The sequence below is a fragment of the Coturnix japonica genome, chromosome 3, assembly GCF_001577835.2.
Source record: "Coturnix japonica isolate 7356 chromosome 3, Coturnix japonica 2.1, whole genome shotgun sequence".
Classification (NCBI taxonomy): Eukaryota; Metazoa; Chordata; class Aves; order Galliformes; family Phasianidae; genus Coturnix; species Coturnix japonica.
Window position 1 is genome coordinate 45139592 of NC_029518.1, and position 22198 is coordinate 45161789.

General features: G+C 37.6%; 1 protein-coding gene across 2 annotated transcripts in view; it reads left to right on the top strand.

Annotated features, from left to right (window-relative positions):
• Positions 1 to 15787, top strand: part of OPRM1 (opioid receptor mu 1) — a 23490-nt gene extending 7703 nt beyond the window's left edge. The window contains exons 2-4 of one of the 2 annotated variants that reach the window (XM_032443645.1): positions 6045 to 6397; positions 7357 to 7877; positions 13948 to 15787. In XM_032443645.1, coding sequence (XP_032299536.1) covers positions 6045 to 6397; positions 7357 to 7877; positions 13948 to 14091 — 1018 coding nt within the window. In that variant the 3' untranslated portion in view covers positions 14092 to 15787. Of the gene's footprint in view, positions 1 to 6044; positions 6398 to 7356; positions 7878 to 13429; positions 13884 to 13947 lie in introns of those variants that run through there. The other variant, XM_015858239.2, reaches the window with a different exon arrangement.
• Positions 15788 to 22198: the final 6411 nt, after the last annotated feature.

Genomic DNA, 22198 nt, shown 5'->3' on the forward strand with positions numbered 1-22198 from the left:
GAAAAAAGGAGGAAAAAAAGAAAAAAAGAAAAAAAGAAAAACAAATGGCAGGAAAAACCATTAAAGAAAGCAGCAAGTGAGTTTTAGCCCAAAGCCCAACACATTATTGTAATTAATTGAAAACAGGATGAGTCAGATGCCCTCATGACTCTGTCATTGGCAACATGTCATTCCTGAAAGGGCTGCTGCTGGAACCTCACAGGCTTTTGTTCAGCTTTCCTGAACCATGGCTGAGATCTGAGTTAAGCTACTATTTGGTTCTGAGTACAGAAGAAACCTGAGCAGATGTTCCTGCATGAAACCTTCTTTCCTTACCCATCATATGTAAGCAGTTACCAGCAAATAGTGGATCTGCAAATGCTTTAATACAGACCAATATGGGGAAGAGGCATAGTAAGATGACGGAGGTAGGATTCCACTCATTTGTGCTATGGAGAAGAAAAATGTAAAATGAGGACTGAACACTGGGAAAGCAAAGAATGAGTGAGGAAAGAGGTAAGAGCTGAAATAGCTACAGTTCAGCAGTTGTTTGTCATACACTCAGATGCATGTTCTACACATACCACCAAACTTCATCAGAAAATGTGCATCCTCTTGCAGATGTGTGAGGAAGGAAGAGCACAGCTGCTCTGTCATAGTGCAGCATGCCTTGCTGCATTCCCCACCATGTAAGTCAAGCACTCTGTACGCCATGCTGTGGCACCTGAAGTGAGGCATGGTATATTCATGGCTGTTTTTTTTAATCCTTCTAATTAACCCACCAAGACACTTCACAACCTCAGAGCTCTGGTTTTTTCTCACTTATAAATGTAAAATTCAATAGATAAGCCAAATAAATTTTGTCTTTAGGCAAGAGAGGGCTTCCTGTTGCTCTGTGTTCACCAAGTTCAGCATCTACACTTCAGTCTCCTTATCAGCAGTGACTGGCAAAGGCTTCAACAGGAGCAACTGCTGCCTCTGTCTGCATCAGCAGCAGGGGATTTTGTTCCCTTACCCAGTTCAGTTCTTGCTCCAAACTCTGAGTCAGTTCAGAAAGTAAGCAAATGTGCTTGCAGTGGCACAGTTTCACTATAAATAAGCATGAACATTTTCTGCTATAATTTCTGTGCCTGCTGGAGTTGTCTTTGTTTCTGTTTGGTGTTTGGATGCTTCTCCTGGGAGACTTATTTTTGAACTACATCCATGTATACGATCTCCTATTGAGAGCATAAATCAAAAGGACAAGTTGATTGTTAACCAGTGTGTCGCAGTCCAGGTACTGACTGTGTAGTAATGTGCTTGCACGAATTCATTTTGCTTGTATCTAGAGCTTGAGTTAATGGCCTACAGCGTTCTGGAGTATTCCTGAATTGGAAAATTAAAGACTAAATCTTCAAGCTGATGAAACTGTGTGCTCTGTGACAGGTAGATTAGGCTCGTATGGAATATACATGACTTTCAAACAACACCACAGCTGTGGCTGGGATCCTGTGCAGGTCTTTTACTCTGTGGAGAAAGATGCACTACAATGCAAAAGGAAAAAAAGGCCAATTAGACAGAATGGCCATTACTTAATTCTGTTACTTAAGACCAAAGGTACTTTCTGGGTTATGGCAAAGAGACACCACTTCAGAGTCAAACATACTCATTGGAATAAGAGACAGAAGAAAGTGATGTCCAGATCAGCCTGAACTGTTGTCAGAGCTTTAAGGGCTCAGTGAAAAATGAAAGTACTAGATAACTTATGAAAGCACACATGAAAAATATGTTTTTCTTACTGTTTTTGGGTTGCATATAGAGAATGTACCTGAAGAGCCATGGAAATAAATGTTTGTTTAAGTTGGTTCAACTAGTCATGCTTCACATGTTTTTATCTTCCCACCCAAGGAGACCTCAACAAATCTAGTGCATGCACACAATGATTCTTCATTTGTTTAACAAGTTGTTTATGCAAAAAAAAAAAAAAAAAAAAAAAAAAAAAGAATTTAAACACTAACCGAATCTCATTCAGAATCAACAAGAATTATGACAAGTTGTCTGAATGCAAGACCCAATTGCTGGCTGTTGTTTCTTCAGTCAGCCAAACCGGATTAATGGTATTGCAGACTGCATTCTGCAATAAATCTCCTGTAATTAACTAGTTTTTCAGATATTTTGCACCTTACATAGATAAATTGAAGCAGTTTTTTGTCTCCCAATTAGCTTTGAATGAACAAAAGCTTGTATGCCTTTGTGTTGCTGAAAGTGGTTGTTACCATCTATCATTGGCCCACCTATCACCTAAGTGCAAAACACTGTTATTGCTTCTCTCTTCACTGTTTTGAAATTAATTTGTAATGGGATGTTTTGCTATATTAATTGGGCTAAATGTGAACCGTCTCTACATTCTTTGCAAAGAGTTAGTGGTACAAAGATGGTGTTAGACTGATGTTACAGGACTGAAAGATCTGGGAGAGAATATATTTCATTAGTACATATGGATGTAAATGGCTTCTCCAATAGGTGGTATGGACAAGAATCAGGTAGCAGTATATCTGTGTCTGGTAGGCTTAGAAAAAGCATACTGTGTACTAAAAATGTCATGTATTGGGTTTTTTGTTGGTTTGATTGTTGTTGTTGTTTTGGTTTTAAGAAAATACGTCATGTTATTTGTTCTTCTCTTTTGAGCTATTGAGGCTTAAAAATACTTTCAAAAAATCAATCACCTGCAAAGGTGATCAGCTGAAGATGTCACTGTAGGAGTGAGTAAGCCAGAATCAGAGCTGTGGTGTGTCTTGCAGCAAGAGGGAGAAGCACAATCACTTTCCTCTGTCGTGACTGGAAGATGCTCATGGCCCCTGTTCATGGTGCTGTTATACTTTCTGCAATTGAGGCAGGGTCTTTTTAGGTTTTATAAATCAATAACTCTGGTTTGATGATTTTTTGGATGGGTTTGCAAACTACAGCTGGACCATGGCCTACCAGTCTAAGGCTTTTACGTATCCTTGAGTGTCAGGAATTTAGTGACTATTTCAGTAGAATTCTTGTGTTTTTCCTTACTGCTTCCTTCTTACTTACAAGCGAATTCAAGTTGGGTGGATCTTTACAGCTCAAATCTTCAAACTTCAGATATATTTTAAATCTTTGCTGGATAGAGTGGTGATAAGGCAAGGCTGAATATGACCTACAGAATTAGACAGACCTAAAGCTGTAAAACTGAACTGTCATATCATTTTTTTTTTTTTTTTTTAAGACACTTAATAAAAATTAATATTTTATGATACAAAATCTACTCTGATGAGATAGAAAAAGTGTGTTAGTGGGTATCTGAATTATAACGAACATATTTAATTTTAATATTAAGAGCAATACTGAGGTAAATGTTTACCACTCTAGTGGCCTTGAATTGCACGGCAAAAGCAGTATCCATTAAAAGATTGTATACACAGATACACACAGTGCTGTTGGTATTATAAGAAAGTTTTACAGGTAGCCCATGAGTTCCGTTGCATATCTGAAGTATATTTCATCACATACACAGCTGTGTCCTATGATGGAAATGTTTGCTCTGCTTCTTAAAATTTATAGACTGGTAACTTAGCAGAAGGTAAAATAAAAGCCAAGATCAAGAATTTGAAGAGCTTCATTTTCAGGATTGTTATTTTTTGTGCTGTTAAAATCAATTCTGCCAATATTTATTTTTTCATACAAAATAAAACAATCCCAGTGACACTGATAATCTACTTATTTGGAGAAATACACCTTCAACAAAATGTACTTCTTAGCAATAACGTCCTTATAAAATCTTGATATATTCAGTACAGAGAAATACCCAGATCCCATAAAAGTCACTGAAAAGAATATTGTGGATTTTAATAGGCTTTTGTTCATGAAGCAATTTTGGAGGTAAATACTTTCTAGCACCACAAAAGCTCTACTTCCTTTCTTTGTAAGAAGAGCATGATTATAAATACGTAGGTTACAAGAGTACATCAAGCAGAATTTTTCATTAATAGTTTCCAGAGCCTATTATGTGAAATTACTATGTGAAATAATGGAAATTCCAAGAACTTTTAGGCTTATTTTTGTAGCATTAAGTGGGGCCCATGGTAGTATCAGTGAAGAATTGCTATTCCATTTATTCAGAGCTTTTCTCTGCCCTTCCTCTAGCATGCTAAACTGAAAGTGATTTACCTACTGGCTGATGTTTGGGGTTTTTTTGTTTGTATATGCTTTGTCAAGCATTATCTTTGAAGCACTGTAATGGCTTTAATTACTGATAAAAAAAAATCATTATCACAAGTTGATGATGATGTGCTTTCTGGTCAGAATTTCTACAGACTCAGATACGATGGCAGTGGCATTGAGCTGCATGCCTAAGCTTGTATATTCTTCTCCAGCCATGAAGACAGAGTGATCATTTCAAAGCTGAGAATTGTCCAGCAGCATGGGTGAGAGCACTGAGTCCTCATTTGTCTTTTCTCAGCTTCTGAGGGCTCAGAGCCATTGCCCCTCCTCAGCCATCATTGCTATTGCTGCCTGAGCCAATCAGGCTGGAGCAAACTGTGCGGTCTGCTCAAACTGGCATCAGACATCCAAGTTTACTCTCTGGACAGAATGTTAGCTAATCTAACAACAGGAACTGTTGTAAGATCTGTAGAGAACACATTCATTTTTGATAAACAACAAGAGAGATAACAAAGAGAAGGCTTATTGCAACTTTTTTTCCTTAGTAAAGTCATTATTGAAATATTCCTATTTTCATTTTTCTCTCCAAGGTTCTTCAACAAATTGCCCAGAAAATATTTTCTTCACCTTCTAAATTGCTTTTAGAGCTGGAGCTCATATTGCCTCTCCCACACTGAAATCCTGTGCATTTTTTTCTAAGTTATTCCCTGCAAATAGAGGCACAGATGCTTGCAGCAACTATGTCTAAACTGCTGTTACAGTCTGTTGGATAAAAGGAGTACTCCCCTAAGAAAAGTTTGCAGGGTACATTAACTTCAAATAATAGATTTTATTTAAAACTTGGAAGATCATAGTTCTCAGCACAGCAGTCAAGTAACAGCTTGGGTCTATATGAAAAATGTTTAAAAAAACACCTTGGATTGACATTAACATTGCTATTGGATCCTCATGCACAGTGTGATGAAATGAGAGAAGAAAAACAGCATGAACTTCATCAGATGTTCATCATAAAAGTTATCTTGTTGCACTCAGGAAGAAATCTGCATTCCTCCAGCCCCTAGCAAGATGTTCCAAAGATGTTCTACCTTTGTAGTCCTGTCATGGGCTCTTTGCAGCTGACTCATGATCTGAAGAGATCAGAGAGAAAAAAAGAACAAACATTAAATACTGTATTTTACACTTTGTCTTCCCCAACAGATTGCCCAAAAGGTCTTTTTAAGAGTCTGTTCCACTTGCAAATCAGTCTATTCAACATAAAATGTCTGATCAAATGCTGTACTTATTACTTTGCAGAATCACAGGGGAATTTCATCATAAGAGCAAGCCATCTAAACCCCCAAAAGCTGGCCTCAGCACCTAGCAACCTCAGCAGCAATCAGAAAAAACTAGCCAGGAGTGATTACTTGGAGTGAAAGATTCATTGTGCCACTGGAAAATATATCATCCTCACAAATAGTGGATGTCAGGTGCTACTGATGTGACACAGGAACTTGAAAATGTAAAGGGCTCTTGGGAAAAAAAAAATATCTATGAAACAAAGGAATAATTTTAATTAATTTTAATATGTACAAACATTTTTTTTTCAGCTCTGTTAGTGATTCTTTAGCAATCATAATGTTGTTTCTTCTATGTATGTCATTTTTGCACAAATTAATTTCTTGTTTTCTTATCCTTCTTATACCTGTTAGGTTATGTCTGACTGATTTATAAACATTATTGTAGATAAACCAGAGCAAGATAATTTGATTTAAAGGTGAACAGTAGAATAAATGATCTGTAATACTATTTAGCATGTTATTTCACAGAAGTAACTTACAGATGGTGCACTGGCCTCAATTTTTTTTATTGTTGTTAGCTGTAGTAATTCACTTTCTTTGCAATTTATTTTTTTTTCCTAGATACACAAAAATGAAGACTGCCACCAATATCTATATTTTCAATCTTGCATTAGCAGATGCACTAGCAACAAGTACTTTGCCGTTCCAGAGTGTTAATTACTTGATGGGAACATGGCCATTTGGTACAATCCTGTGTAAGATTGTTATATCCATAGACTACTACAATATGTTCACCAGTATCTTTACGCTCTGTACCATGAGTGTGGATCGCTACGTAGCTGTTTGCCACCCAGTCAAGGCCCTTGATTTCCGTACCCCCAGAAATGCCAAAATTGTCAATGTCTGCAACTGGATTCTTTCTTCTGCCATTGGTCTGCCAGTTATGTTTATGGCAACTACTAAATACAGGCAGGGTAAGTCTTGCTTTTCATTCTCAAATTTAATATTTCAATGTTTAAATTACTTTCTGCGTCGTTTCTTTTTATTGTCATAATGTTGAACTAATTTCTGACCTGCAGGCTGTATAAAGTTATGCCAAAATCCATCTTTAACAATTTTGCAGCTAGCCCTATTTGACTAGACACAGCATTGCATGTGATCAGTCTTTGATGACTGGCAGCTCCATCAGGAACCATGAGAATCCTGCTCCACACAATTACTGCAGTGTTTGGAAAAGCATCTGTGCCCACCCTTCTTGACAAGAGTACCAGTGGTATCCTCGTATGCCAGCAGATCAAGAGAAGTTATCCCCTTCCTCTGCCTTGGTGTGGCTTCTTCTGGAGTACTGTATCAGTACTGCACAGAAGGCACTGTTTTACCCAGTATATTCCCACTGAAGTTGGCGATTGCAGATAATGAATATATGTTTTCAACTTTGCCTGGCAGGGTATAGTTCAGAACTCAGAGCATGTTTTGGAGCACCAGTCTCAGAGATCTTCCTTCAAATGACAGCATTTCAACGTATATAAAAAACACTCCCTAGTTCACGGTTACCAAGTGTCATATCATCCTCTTCCCTTTCACCCTGAAATGCCCAAATTTGCTGATCATCATCAGGTTTTATATCAGAAGTGAGCCAAAGTTTAGACATTTCTGACAATTCAACTCTTCTGGAATTCTACACAGAATTCAAAGCAATATAATGCAAAGGAGAACATGTTACTTTTGGGGTTTATTTTTCTAACTGAAGCTTCCTACATGTTTTGCAACACTGTGTCCTATTACTGTTTGTACCAATGACAGATTACAGATTGTTTTGTTTTAGTTATTAATAAAAATTCATCTGTTTGCTTACAGTATTTAAAAACATATTTAAAGGAAAGCAAGTATAAAACTGACTGTCATGTTCTCTGCTGTTTTCTTCTTTCTCTAGGCTCTATTGACTGCACACTTACTTTCTCCCACCCTGCGTGGTACTGGGAAAACCTACTGAAAATCTGTGTATTCATCTTTGCCTTCATCATGCCAGTCCTAATAATTACTGTGTGCTATGGGCTGATGATTTTACGGCTGAAGAGTGTCCGCATGTTATCTGGCTCTAAAGAGAAGGACAGGAACCTGCGGAGGATCACAAGGATGGTTCTTGTAGTGGTAGCAGTCTTCATCATCTGCTGGACTCCTATCCACATTTATGTCATCATTAAAGCCCTGGTCAACATCCCAGAAACTACTTTCCAGACTGTCTCCTGGCACTTTTGTATTGCTCTAGGTTATATAAATAGCTGCCTCAATCCAGTCCTGTACGCATTTCTAGATGAGAATTTCAAAAGGTGTTTCAGAGAGTTCTGCATCCCCACCTCCTCAACTATTGAGCAGCAAAACTCCACCCGGGTCCGACAAAATACTCGTGACCATGCTTCCACTGCCAACACTGTGGACAGGACTAACCATCAGGTATGACTAGCAGTGGAGATGTCATCTCTGGATCCGGGCCTCCCGCTTGGAGATGACATGTATTCTGAAATTACGGTTTATACTGATTTGTAGCTATTTAAAGGTCTGAACACCTTCAAGGCTACATTGGAAGCTGGTGTATTCATACACAGGGACCCCAGTTATGCATGGTGTTGGTTCTTTTCCAGTTTAGTTGATTCCCAGAAGCTGAGTACTTTGCTTTCAAAGGTATCTTGCATGGTTGGGTCCAGTGTTTATGTGTACACACAACATCCAAAACAGTGTTTCATTTGCAGAATGTATACACCAGGTGAATGTTTTGAACGGGTTGGAGAATAGTCACAGATTTCTCTATTCATACTCCTTGTTTGCTCCTACAGGACTGCTATGTCTCTATCCTGCTGTTTCATCAGCAAATTGAAAAGAGAAAAAGCTGTGCACGTACACTTTTTGATTAAGTGTACAAGGAAGGCCTATAAGGCCCTGTTTCTGCTGGAAGAGATGTAAGAAGTAGACAAAAGTCCTCTGCATGCAGTTCTTGTGCTAGATCATTATCTGTGTTGGCTAGTGTGGGTTTATATATATATAAATATAAAAAATATGCATACACATTAAGGAGTGTTGTACCATTTTGCCATTTGAAGTATACAGAGCATTCCTTTTCTATGTAGAAAAAGCCTACAAGTAGTAGAGGCTTTGTAGCACAGCAGATACCAAGAGAAAATTATCAAAAAACTCATTTTTATTCAGAATGTATTTTCTTAGCTTTTGCAAAAAAAAGTACTTTTGTTACATATTTAACATTCATGTTCCTGTGATGATTCCCAAGTTGCCAAACCACATTCCTCGGTGAAATTCAAGCAAAACATAAAAGCAAATTATGGCATTCTAGTAAAGCAAATACTAGAAAGGGTTTTAATCTTCTCTGGAATTCACTGAAGACACAAGCCTAGTTCCTTGCCACGTCATCTTTTGGAACATCAGCAATATACTTAGGTTGCTCCTACGTGAGCTGCTTCGTTGCCCCTTCAGCCACAAGCTAAGCACCTTCTTGAGGTGCAGAAGTTAGTGGTTTCTTGTGTAAGAAATAGCTTATGTGCCAAATATGGGCCATTGGGAAGCCAATAGTGCATAGTAATTGCACCAGAAAAGATGAAGAAGCAGGCTGAAGGGAGAGGAATAAGTTGTATTAAGCATCTGCAGTTGGTGATGTAACAAGCACTTGACTCATACACGCTAAGATGTGGCCCGTGAAGTCAGTCAGCACCTGCTCAGTCTTTTACAGAAAATATTAAGTCTTCACCATTGTTGTCCAAAGAACTGATCCAGTTTCAGACTTGTGTTTTTTCTCATATAGAACAGGTTCTCACTTGGGAATGGGGGGGATCTCACAAGGGAAAGCTGTGATTATGTTGTCTTACCCACACTTCAGTGGCAGAGCAGTACGGCCAAATGTGTCATGGGCCCATACATGTATGTATGTATGTACATAGTATTCATTATATGAAGCAAAAGTTTATTCGATAGATTCAGCTCTCACTAGTGCATTTGTGATCCTCAGTGGAGACAATTTTGTGCACATCTGACAACAGTATTTACCTAGTAAGTGTCCATCATTTTACAGTGCAGTTTGGAGGCATATGTCTTTAACATTTACTTGCAAATCTTTTTATAAATTTTAGAAGAGCTGTAGCCTTCTGAGTTTCTACCCTTAGCAAAAATTATTATGATACAGGCAAAGGCTGATTAAAATAAAGCCTATTTTGCTGTGCAGAGAGCAAACACAGAACAGAAGATGATCCTTCTCAAAAAGATTACAATCTACACCATGGGAGAGAGTCACGTGAGGTAGGGACAGAAGTTAGCTTTTTAATGGCAGTAGGGAACAAGCTAATCACACAGTTGGAATTTTGGCTGATTGATTTTACTTGTTTCCTTCAGCAAGTAGCAGTGGAATTAGTTAGGAAGAGGTAAAGCATACTGAAGAGAAGAGAAAGGGAAGGTGCTGAAGGGAAATGGAGCTGACAGGAAAAATGCAGAAGAGAAGGGGGAACATCAGGAATAACATCAGACAGAGGCAGTGAGAAACTGTAAGAAACTGAACTGTAAGAAATTATGTGACTTCCCATCTTTCCCTGCTTCTGTAACACTTCCTCGCAACTTGCTAGCAGGTTTCCCTGAGGCCATGAAGAAGTCTTACTCCTGTCGTCATAGATTTGTTTACATAGTCTGGTATTTAAGAGAATTTAAACTGGCCCGGTTGTTTCCCTCACCACCATCCAGCAGTCCTTGCTTTGGTAGATGCTGCCACTATCTGTCAGACACGCACTCTGGATCAGACCTGAACCTCCTCACTGTGGCGCTCCCTGGGTGTATCACACTAGCCAGCAACAGCAGTATCTCTCATCCTCCGCAGAGATGATGGAATACATTCACAGCAAGCCATGTTCACAGCTGAATATTACACTTCATTAATATATTTTCTTCTACAACAGACTTTTCCATAAGAGACATTTTTGGTGTATCTTGCCATCAAAATGACAGAGAGGTTGTAGGACTTCTACTCTGAGGAGGTTCTCTGAGTAGTTCTGACAAATGTAACATTGTATTTATTTATGTTAGACAGAAAAAGCCCTAGGGTGAATGCAGCTTTTTCTCAGAAAATGTAAAAAAGCACTTTGCTCAAACAGTTGGTGAGCTTCTGTAAATTCTATTGACAGGACATTCTTTTCACAGGTAAGTGCTTTCTGTATAGGCAAGGCTAGCCAGCATATCTGTATTGATCTAAGTATACTGACAAGCACTTTCTTGTATAGATAAGGCCTTGGAGAGCATTTGCTACAAATTCTAATTGCACAACCTTATAGTTGTGGGCGCAGTTCATGTTATTTTTACAGAAACAGATGTTCTGCAAGTTGCTTCTTTTGCCAAGTGAGAATTCTTACTCCTGCTAAAGGTAATGAGAATTGCAGGCACTCAATTGCAGAACAGCTTGGGGCCTCACATCTTAAAGCACTTAAGATAAGCATTCACTTATGGAAGTAACAATCATGTTTTCTATCAGTGCAAAAGCAGGAACAACAAACAGAAACGTTCATATTACTCTGAGTTTAGATATTTGCCTTTGGCTTATTTCATGGGTCTTCGAGATTGCTGAAAGGTTTTTCTGGATTAAGAATTTGATTACTGTTTTATCAGCATTTAGGAGAAGTACAAAACAAGTTATGAAATCCCCCAGAAATGCAGCACTGATGGTGTGAGCATTTATAAAAATTGTATGTGCTCTGTGAAGCATCTTGTTTCTGAGGGAGAAAAGACTGATGGCTGGTCAGGCATCCAGATATAGATATGAAAAAGATATTTGAGTAAAGAAAAATTAATTCTAGTTGAAACAAGAAAAAATTAGAAGCTGGCTTAACAAACTAAAAAAAGTACTTTCTTACATGTTAGTTTTCCTAGAGCTCTGTTAGAGCTTACAAACAAATATGGGGAGTACTGGTGAGTCATGTGCAATTCTACAAGTTTCTATTAATTTTGCAGATTGTTAAAAACTAGGTATTCTTTCGTGGCTGAGTTGCACTGACATGGGACCCTTATAATCTTCTACGTAGCAGAGAAAACAGAATGTTTTCCAGGCAATTTAATTAAAGGAGTTAACAAATATAAACAATGCCATGAGGACTGAAACTAATTAAATGAATCCTAAGGCTGCATATTTTTGTGATGCATTCCTTAAACTGGATGTTAGAATAAGTGAACATCAGAACTTTTTTATTCCATAAGAGCTAAATATTCTATTACAGAATCACAGAATTGTAGTGGTTGAAAGGGATCACTGGACATCACCTCAATTTCCAATCCCCTGCTAAAACAAGGTCTCACAGGAAAGAAGGTTTTGAGTGTCTCCGGAGGAGACTCCACAACATCTCTGGACAATCTGTTCCAGTACTCCATCACTGTCACAGTAAAGTTCCTCCTCATGTTCATATGAAATTTCATGTGTTCCAGTTTGTGCCCATTGCCCCTTGTCCTGTCACTGGGCAATTAAAAGAGTCTGGTACTTGACTCCTGCCCATTAGATATTTATAAGCATTTATAAGATCCCATCTCCAGTCTTCTCCGGACTGGACAGTCCCAGCTTCTCAACCTTTTCTCATAAGGGAAGCTTTTCAGGCTTCTCATAATCATCCACCTCTGCTGGATTATCTCTAGATGATCCCTGTTTTTCTTGAACTGAAGAGCCCCAAACTTGACACAGTACTCCAGGTATGGCCTCACCAGGGTAGAGAAGAGGGAGAGGTTCACCTCCCACAGACTGCTGGCCACCATACTTTTGCACCCCATTGGCCCAGGGTATCACTGTGCTTCTTGGCCTAAAGATCACACTGCTGGCCTGTTGATCAACCTGTTGGCCATCAAGACACATAGGTCTTTCTCTGTAAAGTTCCTCTCCAGCAGGTAATTGCTTTCCAGCAGGAGATTCAATTGAGAAGTGAAAAAAAACTTCAAAATTCAGTTCTGGATCTGGATTTCTCCAAAAGTTGGATATTCTGATTCAAAATCATTTTCTAATAGAATGTTGCTGTGGAGGAACATTTTCAATGTAGAATAAAGAAAGCCCCTGAATATATTATTCAATATAAACTTGAACAAGTTTAAGTTATGTTTTGTCTTTGGATAAATTTATCTCCAAATAGTATTCCTAACAGATGTCACTTCTGGAAGTGCCTGGAAAACAGAGTTTATTTTCTAACTGCTTTTCCCTCTAAAATTCGTAAACAGATACAACATGTTGCCCTCTTCACAATTCATCTGTGACTCTGCTTTCCATAAACAAACACCTTGCTTACAATATCTCTCTATTTTTGACAATTTCTGATTGCTGAGCAGTAAAAAAAAAGGTTGCAGGTTTTCAGGATATGATGTGTAGTAAGCAGATTTTCTTGATGAAAATTTCTGTGTGGATATCATGCCTGTACATGAATAGGCCTGGATACTATGGGCACCCAGGGCAGAGGGATGGTTGTGATTATTTCCTGATGTAAGTCCATCTCACACAGAATATAAACTGGATTTTTAAATTCAAATCCAGGAGCTAGCCAATTTACTGATGTGAACACAGAAAGCAAACTTATATAGCATCTAGAATACCAGCTTCCCTGCAGTTGCTACAGATACAATACAGGGAGTGAATGAAATCCTTCTCTACAAGTGAAACTCATGGAGGGTTCCCAACTAGAAGGAAAACTTCTGGCTGGCTATGAAACAGTCTCTCATGCAAACACGACAGCACTGAAGATTCGTTTCTGTGTCGTTAAAGTTCAGACCCAAAATTTGTTTCTTACCATTCTCTCTACCTTGTTGTATTATGACAGACTCATGTTCACCCTGATTCCTGGGTTGCCAGCTCAGCTTTACAGGGCAGCATAATAGAAGCAAATGGGATGTAAATACCTATTTAAAAACACACCCTGTAAACACACAGACTGGTGGGGGGCTGGGGGCATAAAACAAGTAATTGCTCATTGTGTTTGCAATTTCTTTCCTTTCAGTTGGAACTCCAAGAAGCTGAAACCACCCCACTGCCGTGACAGGGTCTGCTGCAGTATAGCTCTCAAAGCAATTACAAACCAGTGCCACAGTGTTTCTGTGCAGTCTACTATGGGAAGGTGTAGGATATGCTTTCCCTCAAAAGAGAAAAACCAAAACAAAAACAACAATAAAAGAATAATCATAGAGGAAAGTGCCTGCTTTTCCAGTCTGTCAAAAACTGCTTCTGCAGCACTTCTACACTGCTCATAACAGAAGCATGAAACTCAAGGGCAAGCAGAGCCAAAAGGTATGGGGGCTTTCCAAGCTGCACTGTTCAAAACAGTCATATTATATATACATCTGTTAGTCTAAAACAAAGCTATCTGATACGCTCTGGCAAGTTAGAATGGCGTTAAACAGGTTGGAAACAAAAGACAGACAGCTTTTGAAAAAAAAAAGAAGTTGAGCTTTTAATGACAGGAAATAATGGGAAATGAAGTTGGGTCTGTGATTTATATTTAAATTTCTTTTTTTGTAGAGGTGTTTTCTGTGTAGGTTGTTTGTGTGCCAAAGTCTCACAGGATCATCTAGAACAACATGTTGGAAACAAGAGTTCTTCACTTATAAAGACTGCATATTCCAAAACTTCAAAGGAAAAATATTTCCTTCAGTGATAATTTAAAGAAAAGAAAAACCTCTAAGCATCTCCATTCTCTTCTTATATAAGAACTTTTACAGTCAAAACAATGAGGTATCAGTTCACCTAAAAGAGTAAATGGAAATATCCCATGCTGTTATTAGTAGAATTATCCCTAAAAAAGCATTGACTGTTACGGTAAACTCCACCATGAATCTGCATGAATAGATGTACATCTATCAGCTTGTCAATGAATTCTCTTTAGTTTACCAGATTTCAACTGCCCTGTTGGCAGTATCTCAAACTTGGAAGTCAACAACTTGTGTGAACTGGTTGGAAGAGTTAGCACATCAGAGCTGCTTAAAAATATATATATACATTTTGATAGATTTTTTTTTTCCCTTAACCAAACCCATGTTTGCTTTTCTAACTAACTTAATGCAGTCTGCATTTCCATTCTGTGTTATCTAGTAAAACATGTGAAGATTTATGAAAGAAACATCATACCGAAGTAAATGTCATCCTAGTAAATGTCATCTTATCTGTTTTTTTGTATGGAAAATAGAGATATCCATGTAGATAACTTGTGGTGCAATAGTATTTTCTAGCCATTGTTTGTTTCTTGCTTTGTAAATAAACCATCAGTAGTTAAGTGGGGGGGCAGGGCAATATACTTAAGTGTACTCTAAAATACAACTCTATGGAACAGGGTTTTCTTTCTATTTCTTCTTATTTATTTCTTAATTTCACTATTAAAACTCGTGTAACAGAATATGATTTTAGTGTGAAGTCATTTGTTTCTGCCTTGGACTATGTAATAAAGACTGAAGGCCAAATCCTTGTGAGTTGTAAATTGAAGTAACACTACTCTTGTCTCATCAGTGTGGTGAAGCTAAATGTGTAGATAAATAGGTTTTATATCAGCATAATGTGAAATTGGATGTAGCAGAAGTGCCTTTTTTCCATTTTCTGTTAAAAATTCTGCCATGCTGTCATAGAGGTTCCATGTTTAATTTTGCATTAGTTTAGCAAGATTTCCTCACAGTCATCATTAAATTTTAAACCAGATCTGTCATTATCTAACTTTAAAAAAGCATGGGATAGGAACCTGAAAAAAAAATTGGACGTGTTCTTTTGCACTACATAGCAGTATTATTTAACTAACAAGAACATAAACTAAAGCAGAGATGCAAATTAGTGCTGTCCAACAGCACTGAGTCTAGCATGATCTGAACAGTCTACCATGCTACAATATACCAAACTGAAATACACTGAACAACTATTACAAAAGCCTTCAGCAGTAAATTGGGAAGAAAACTAAGATCATAGTTTAATGGTTAGTTTGAAGTACCTTAGCTGTTACAGAATTTGCATAATGAACTGAAAACATCATTTCTATACTTGGAATGTAACAAAGCTCACAGGTAAAATCCTATGACTTGCCAACAGCAAAAAGTTTTAAAAGATATTTTAGGTTTCTACAGTCCAATAATTAATTGAGCAACCTCACAGTAAATATTTTTAGTAGTACTAATGTTTTTGTAGGCATAATGGTCCAAGGATATGAAGAAGCAAATTTTATTATCAGAACATCAGCAAAAATAAGTTAAATGCCCTGTTTGTTTATCAAAAGACATGGATGTTCGCTGGCAGTGCTGTGGAGAAAGTATCATGTTGTTTCGCAATCTGTGTATCTTCATTGTAATCCTTTAATAAAAATGCTTGTGTTGCTTGTGTACTTGCACATACTGTATTCACATCACAGCACATGTTGATCATCATGCCCTTTTTTAATAGCTCATCTCTAGAAAATGCTGTGCTATCAACCAATACCAACACATCACCTTGGATGTTCTCATATTATCTGACTGCTTTAAAGAACAGCTACCATGTTTTATTTAAAAAGGAGGACATGCAGATAGTTCATTTCTTTTTAAGAGGTGTACATACCCATTCCTATGATTCTGTAATGCACACACACAGAATGCATAGTACAGCACACAGGGCCTCAGAGGAGTTTTATGTGTAGAAGAAAGCAAATAAATCTTCAATATTAATGGCCCTTCTGTACGTCCCTTATGCGCACACATTTCTTGATGACTACAAGTGATCCAAAGCAGGCCAGCAGCTGCTCTCATCTTGTTCCCAGCCTATGCAAGTCCCTAGAAAACCCAATTGTCCTCAAGGAACGTATCTGCTGCCACTGGTAGTCCTACTAGCCCAGTGATACAATACAACAGAATTCCAAAGCAAGAGAAAAAAAAAGAACACAAAACTGCATCAAACCCCATGTTCCATTTGTCTCATAGACACCATCAAACCACAAAACAGTTGAGCTTAGCAAAACACATGCTGGTGTCAGGAAAGGACTGGAAAGTAATGTGAACATACCACAGTATATTCAGTTCCCAGTGACACACTTGGATATAGAAGATATTCATAAGTCAGTTTGCTGGGTCTGAACTGTGGAGTGTGACCTGAACTGTGATGGACTGTACAATACTGGTAACTCAGCCTTCAGTCTTACTGTGATTTTGTCTGCCAGGAAGAAAAATGAAACCTCACAATACCAACTTAGAGCTTCCCTGATGCACTATTTGCTGCTCACACAGACAGCAGTGCTTATTCTGTTTATGATCCTAGGTACGATGAAAGAACACTGCACAGATCCCCAACAAGACATAGCTGACCTCTGGGATGTAGAGACACCTGCAGTCCCCAAAAGGCCACAGCAAAATAACTCATCAGATTAAGGGCAGGACCTAATGCTTTTCTAAGCAAACAAATCTTTACAGCCATTCCATACTCCTACTCTCTCTGTTATACTTCACAGTAAGGATCAGCACAACTATAGGTAAACCTGCATTTAGCTTCTGGATTCAACATCAGATTAATTCCTCAGAAACAAATGCAGTTTTGGAGTAATATGAAATGACTACTTAAAACCATAAATGCTGTCTTTTTGAGGACTATAAGTGTAACATGGTTGAAGATGAAAGAGACATTTATTGTGCATTACTCCAATTAATCACTTCAAATTCAACATACTTTTCTGGAGTGCACACAAATTTGCACATACCCATAGATGCTTGAATAAAAGTGCATCAAAGCCTGTGAAATTATTGAATGTTCACACTACCTTTTGCTGTATTATGCTTCTTAGATAATGTTTTACTTCAGTTATTTTCATCAAAGGGAAAAAATGATGCTTTTCAGCTTACAAACTTTGCTGCAAAATCCCCCAAAATGGACACCGATTACATTAGTAGAAACTACACATTTAAAAAGAATAATCTAGAACGGAACATAAATGGAAAAAAAAAAAAAAAAAAAAAAAGGAAAAAAAACCCACCATTATTCAATAAACAGAAGGTTGTTGTTATGTTGGGCAACAGCAGTGGGGTCACTGAGTTTACACCAGACAGCAGGTAACACAGCAACTACAAAGCAGAGGCAGAAATTTTAAAGAAAAAAGCAGGGAGAACATAGGAAGTGTTGGAGGAGAGAAGGAAGCTTAGTTACAGCAGCCTGTGAAGGTAACGGTAACCCCCTACATGACTGCTGAAAATTTCCATGATGGGTTTTATTTCTGATTTCACTGAATTTCCATACACTGCTCTGGTTGTTCTGTGGGTTCTTGTGGGTTTGTTTGTTTTCATTTTGTTTTGGTTTTTGTATGTTTGTTTTTGTCTTTTTTTTCCTCAGTCACTTCTAAGTTATATCATACTCTTGATGATTGTTTGTTCAGGATCTGTAACAGATTTGCTGAAGTTTCACAGGGATTATCAGAACTACACTGCTTCTAGTATTGTTTCTTTAAAACAAAAACACCCTGAAGATTTTTTCAGACAGGGTTTTGCTCATCCCTTACAGATAGATTCATCAATTCATAGATTTGAATGCAAAAATTAATGCTGTAATGTTATATTAGGACTTTTTACATAACTACTCTGCTAGATGATATAATCTAGAGCAATGTGTAATGTAACAAAAAAACAGTGCATGACACAGTCTTGCCAATTTTTTATTATTATTATTTTATGTTTTATTTTAGGGGTGGAAAGGGTGGTGTTCCTGATTTAATGAGTGAGTTTGAAGTTCAAAAATCCTATTACATCCCCATGATGCATGATACTTTGGTTCAAAACATACATCTGCTACATGTGTTTTAAAAGTGAAGCTACTTGAACTGGCTGGTGTTTCACTTTTTATCTGTTCTGATGATTTTTGTGGGAGTTCAAGGACTCCCTGCTGTTAGAAAGCACTTCCATGTATATGGGATTTTTTTTTTTTTAGTTTGTGCTTGTAAGATACAGTTCTTACAGGAATTAATTTAGCCTTTTCCTTTGAGTAAATTCAAGGCAGAGAGGCAGGCTCCTCCAGGGCAATCCAGAGCATTTACCAGTTGGGTACTTCATCTGCATCAGGATGACATTCAGCTTTAATAGGAAAAAAAGCAGATGTTTTCAAAACCTCCCTAATTCTCTGAAGAAACTAAATGAGACCTTTTAAATTTCTCCGTATTCTCCATTCAAGGCAAGGTTTCCACATTTCTACTCACATTGTATTACTTACTTCCAACTAGCCATCTTTTCAGTGTTTGTGTTGAGAATTAGACCCAAAGTTCCAGACACATGCCTGTCATTTCACTAATGTATTCATATACTGGCCACTGTTTTCCCAGAAACACATATTTAAGAGGGCAAATTTCACCCAAGCGTCATAATCTCTAAGAGCTTTACTTTACCAGCATAATCCCAGTAGCTCCTACTTCCTTGTTTGCTATTATCTATGAAGGTGTCACAATTGCCTTTAGCATATTTTTTTGTTCCCAAATCCATGACTTGGTACCTGTGTGCATTAAGACATACACAGATGAATTCAAGGAGCATTCAAACATGAGTCTAAACATGAAGTTGAAACAAACTCTTCAATCTCTTTGAAACTATGCTGAGAAAATTAAATAATAAGAAGATGTATGTTTTAATTAAAAAAAAAACACCTCTATTAGCTATTTACATTCAAATTTAAAACTTCCACTGCAGCGCATCTTGTAGATAGAAACACAGTGTGTCTGTGAATGCGTAATTATGATGCTAATTCTCCTAAAGATACATTATACAGTGAACACAGATTGTCTATGCCATCTCTACAGCATAGCTTGTTTTGGAGCAAAAAAAAAAAGCCTTCCCACATCTGAATTTCAAATGACAGAGATAATGATGGCAATATTAAAAGACAATATACATCCTATATTATGTATCTAAAAAAAATTAGTCTTTCATTGCTCTGTAATGAACTGTATTATTCCAGAGGCCATCAACACAGAGGGAGATTATAGCTATTAGTATCAGCAATAGATGGCCTCCTGTTCAGAATTCATTTATGGATAATGCTTGTCTTCTCCATTAACTAGAAATTCATGTTAATGCATGAGATTCTGATCCATCACAAACTGATGCCATAATTCTCCATTTCTTAATTTGTACATCTTCAGAGCATAAGAGTTTGATTGTCCTAATTGTCAGACACCTGACATTTGTTGATCCACCAGGACCTTTACACTCCTGGGAGGAACTGGGAGGAATGCTTTCTTCTGATGCTTCTTACTAACATCACCACAATAGAAAAGTGGATATTTACACAGAAGGAGACTAAGAGGAAACAGAAATGAAGAAACAACTGTGAATTAGTGCATGCTTTCAGCCCTCTTGTTTCCTATTTTTTTATCTTCCGCTTCTTTGAAAAGAAAGTTACAAGAAAATACCCCAAATAAATGAAGGCTCTCAAGAGAACTCAGCAGAACATTAATATCACAATTCTAAGAAAATCAAATAACTTAGATGTGAGTCAGCACTAAAATTATTCAATTGCCTTTGGATAAGAATAGCTGATCTTTTTAATATCAACTTTTCTAAACAAAGACCCTTTACCTAATTTTGTTGTTGCTCAAAAAGCAGTAAATTACAAGTAGCAAGAGGGATAGAAACACTCCTTACAGGCAACCGACAGGCAGGGGAACAACCAAGGTTACCACAGAAGTATTTGGACCACTGTGGTTGTAGATTATTTCCAGAATACCTGAATCCCAATGTGTTAATTTGCAATGAAGTAAGCAAAGAATTCCTGAGACTAGACTGGGTTACAGTCATATGGTTGCATGTTTTGTTCAAATGCATCTCCAGTTGCACATAGCCATATTCTGGCTTGAGAAGAGACAAAGTCGCAAAAGGAATATCTGGTTTATGGAATCTAACACTTCGGTTAGTAAATGGTGGTTATCATCGTCTAGGATGAAATTCCTCTTGACAGAAGGGGTGCTTGAAATCTCTAACCTTATTTTGAAAAGCAAATCATCATCAATCCTCAAGATATGAAAAATTCAATGTTATCATTGACTGTCACGGTCTACTTTAGCAATCCCCTGTTTGATTAGTGGAGCAGACTGCTGGAATTAATTCACATAGCAGCTCTCTGCGATAGGCACTTCTCATCACCATATTACATATGCAGTTGAATCACTGCATAGTAGTGATTTAATCAAAATCATACGATCTGTGAATGGAAAACAAGTTTGGAACCTCAAATGTACATTCAAAATACCCTGTAAGCTTTCTCATAGGATACAGTTCAAGGGTAAGAAGGACATTAAGAGGATGATAATACAGATAAAGATACAGATAATAATCTGCACTTCTACCTCTCATTATGCCAAACCAAAACCAACCGTAGGGACAAAATTCAGTCTACCCTGCACCTCCTATATTGAAATGATCCCATTTGTTCATGGAGGACCTATAATAGAGATCCTAAACTATATTTCTCCTGAATCCTGACATGTTGTAAGCCTGCATTAAATCACAAGTACCTTCTTAGTAGACTAAGTTTTGCTATAAGCAAAGTAAAAATAGGTCCATGATGTAGTGCTCCTTGACATCTATGACCTCTTCTACACCCAGCACTAATTCAAACTTTCTCATCTTAACTTTAAAACTATCACCAAAACCAGCCAACGTGAGGTACCTGATACATTTCTATATCTGGATTTTGTTCCCAGAAGTTATTTCATGCTCAGTTTTTTGTATGACTAGTGCTATCACATAAACTCTATCTTCATCATTCCTCTGAATCCCCAGTTTCCCTTCCTTTGTTTAATGTGAGAGATCTGCCCCCATTTTCAAGACATTTTTGCCCCCAAAGAGCAGATGTTTTCTTGCTGCCTCAGTCCTGAGCATTCTCACCTGCTTCTTCCAGTCAGCGTCAGCATCATAATTCATCCTTTTTCTTGTATTAGAAACCTATTTCAGAGCCAACACATAAGGTGCAGCCACCTGCAATTTTTCAAATTGTCATCAGCAAGTTTACTAGAATAAATAATTTCACAGCAAATAAATGGTGCTCTTGATGAAATATCACATTAGTCTGGAAAGGTGATATATGTGTTTTGCAGCAGTATAGAATTTTATTCATGACTTCTTCTGGCATTTGTAGAGCGAAATTCTCAAATCTCACAGAAAAGAATATCACCACCTGAGCCATTTTCACCACTGCTACAATTTATGAACTTAAGTAAGTGCTAGCTAAGAATTTAAAGCCTGTAATAAATATAGGAGTTAAGAAAATGCACATCTTAGAAATGCACCCTATACTTTAGCAGTAGATCTATAAGTGGAAAATGATGCCCTTTTCAAGGACTATGACAGTGGAGATGCCTCTGAATTTTCATTTGTCTTCTTGTGCCATATCATGACCATTGTTTGGGGTTTAAATAGACTGCACAGCTATTTCATGTTACTGTCCTTAACATCATCATATGAACATTTTTGACAAAACAACCTATGATTTTTCAATCCTAATCTTTTAGGGTGGTCTACAGAGCTAGCTGAAATTCACTGATGTTAAGTAACCAGACAATAAAAATCATCCACTCTGAGACATGAGTTTAATGACAGCTTTTGTTTCTCTCTGAACTGCACTTTTTTCCCCTTCAGACTGTACTTCACTTGAATTTACTGCTATTATTTCAGATCTACAGTGGGCTGGTGTGCCAGGCAGCATCTCCACTTTCCCACCTGCAGTGACCGCTCTCACCTCATCTACAATTTGCTCTGCAGGAAAGTGAGACCATTACACCTACAGCAGTAATACAGTA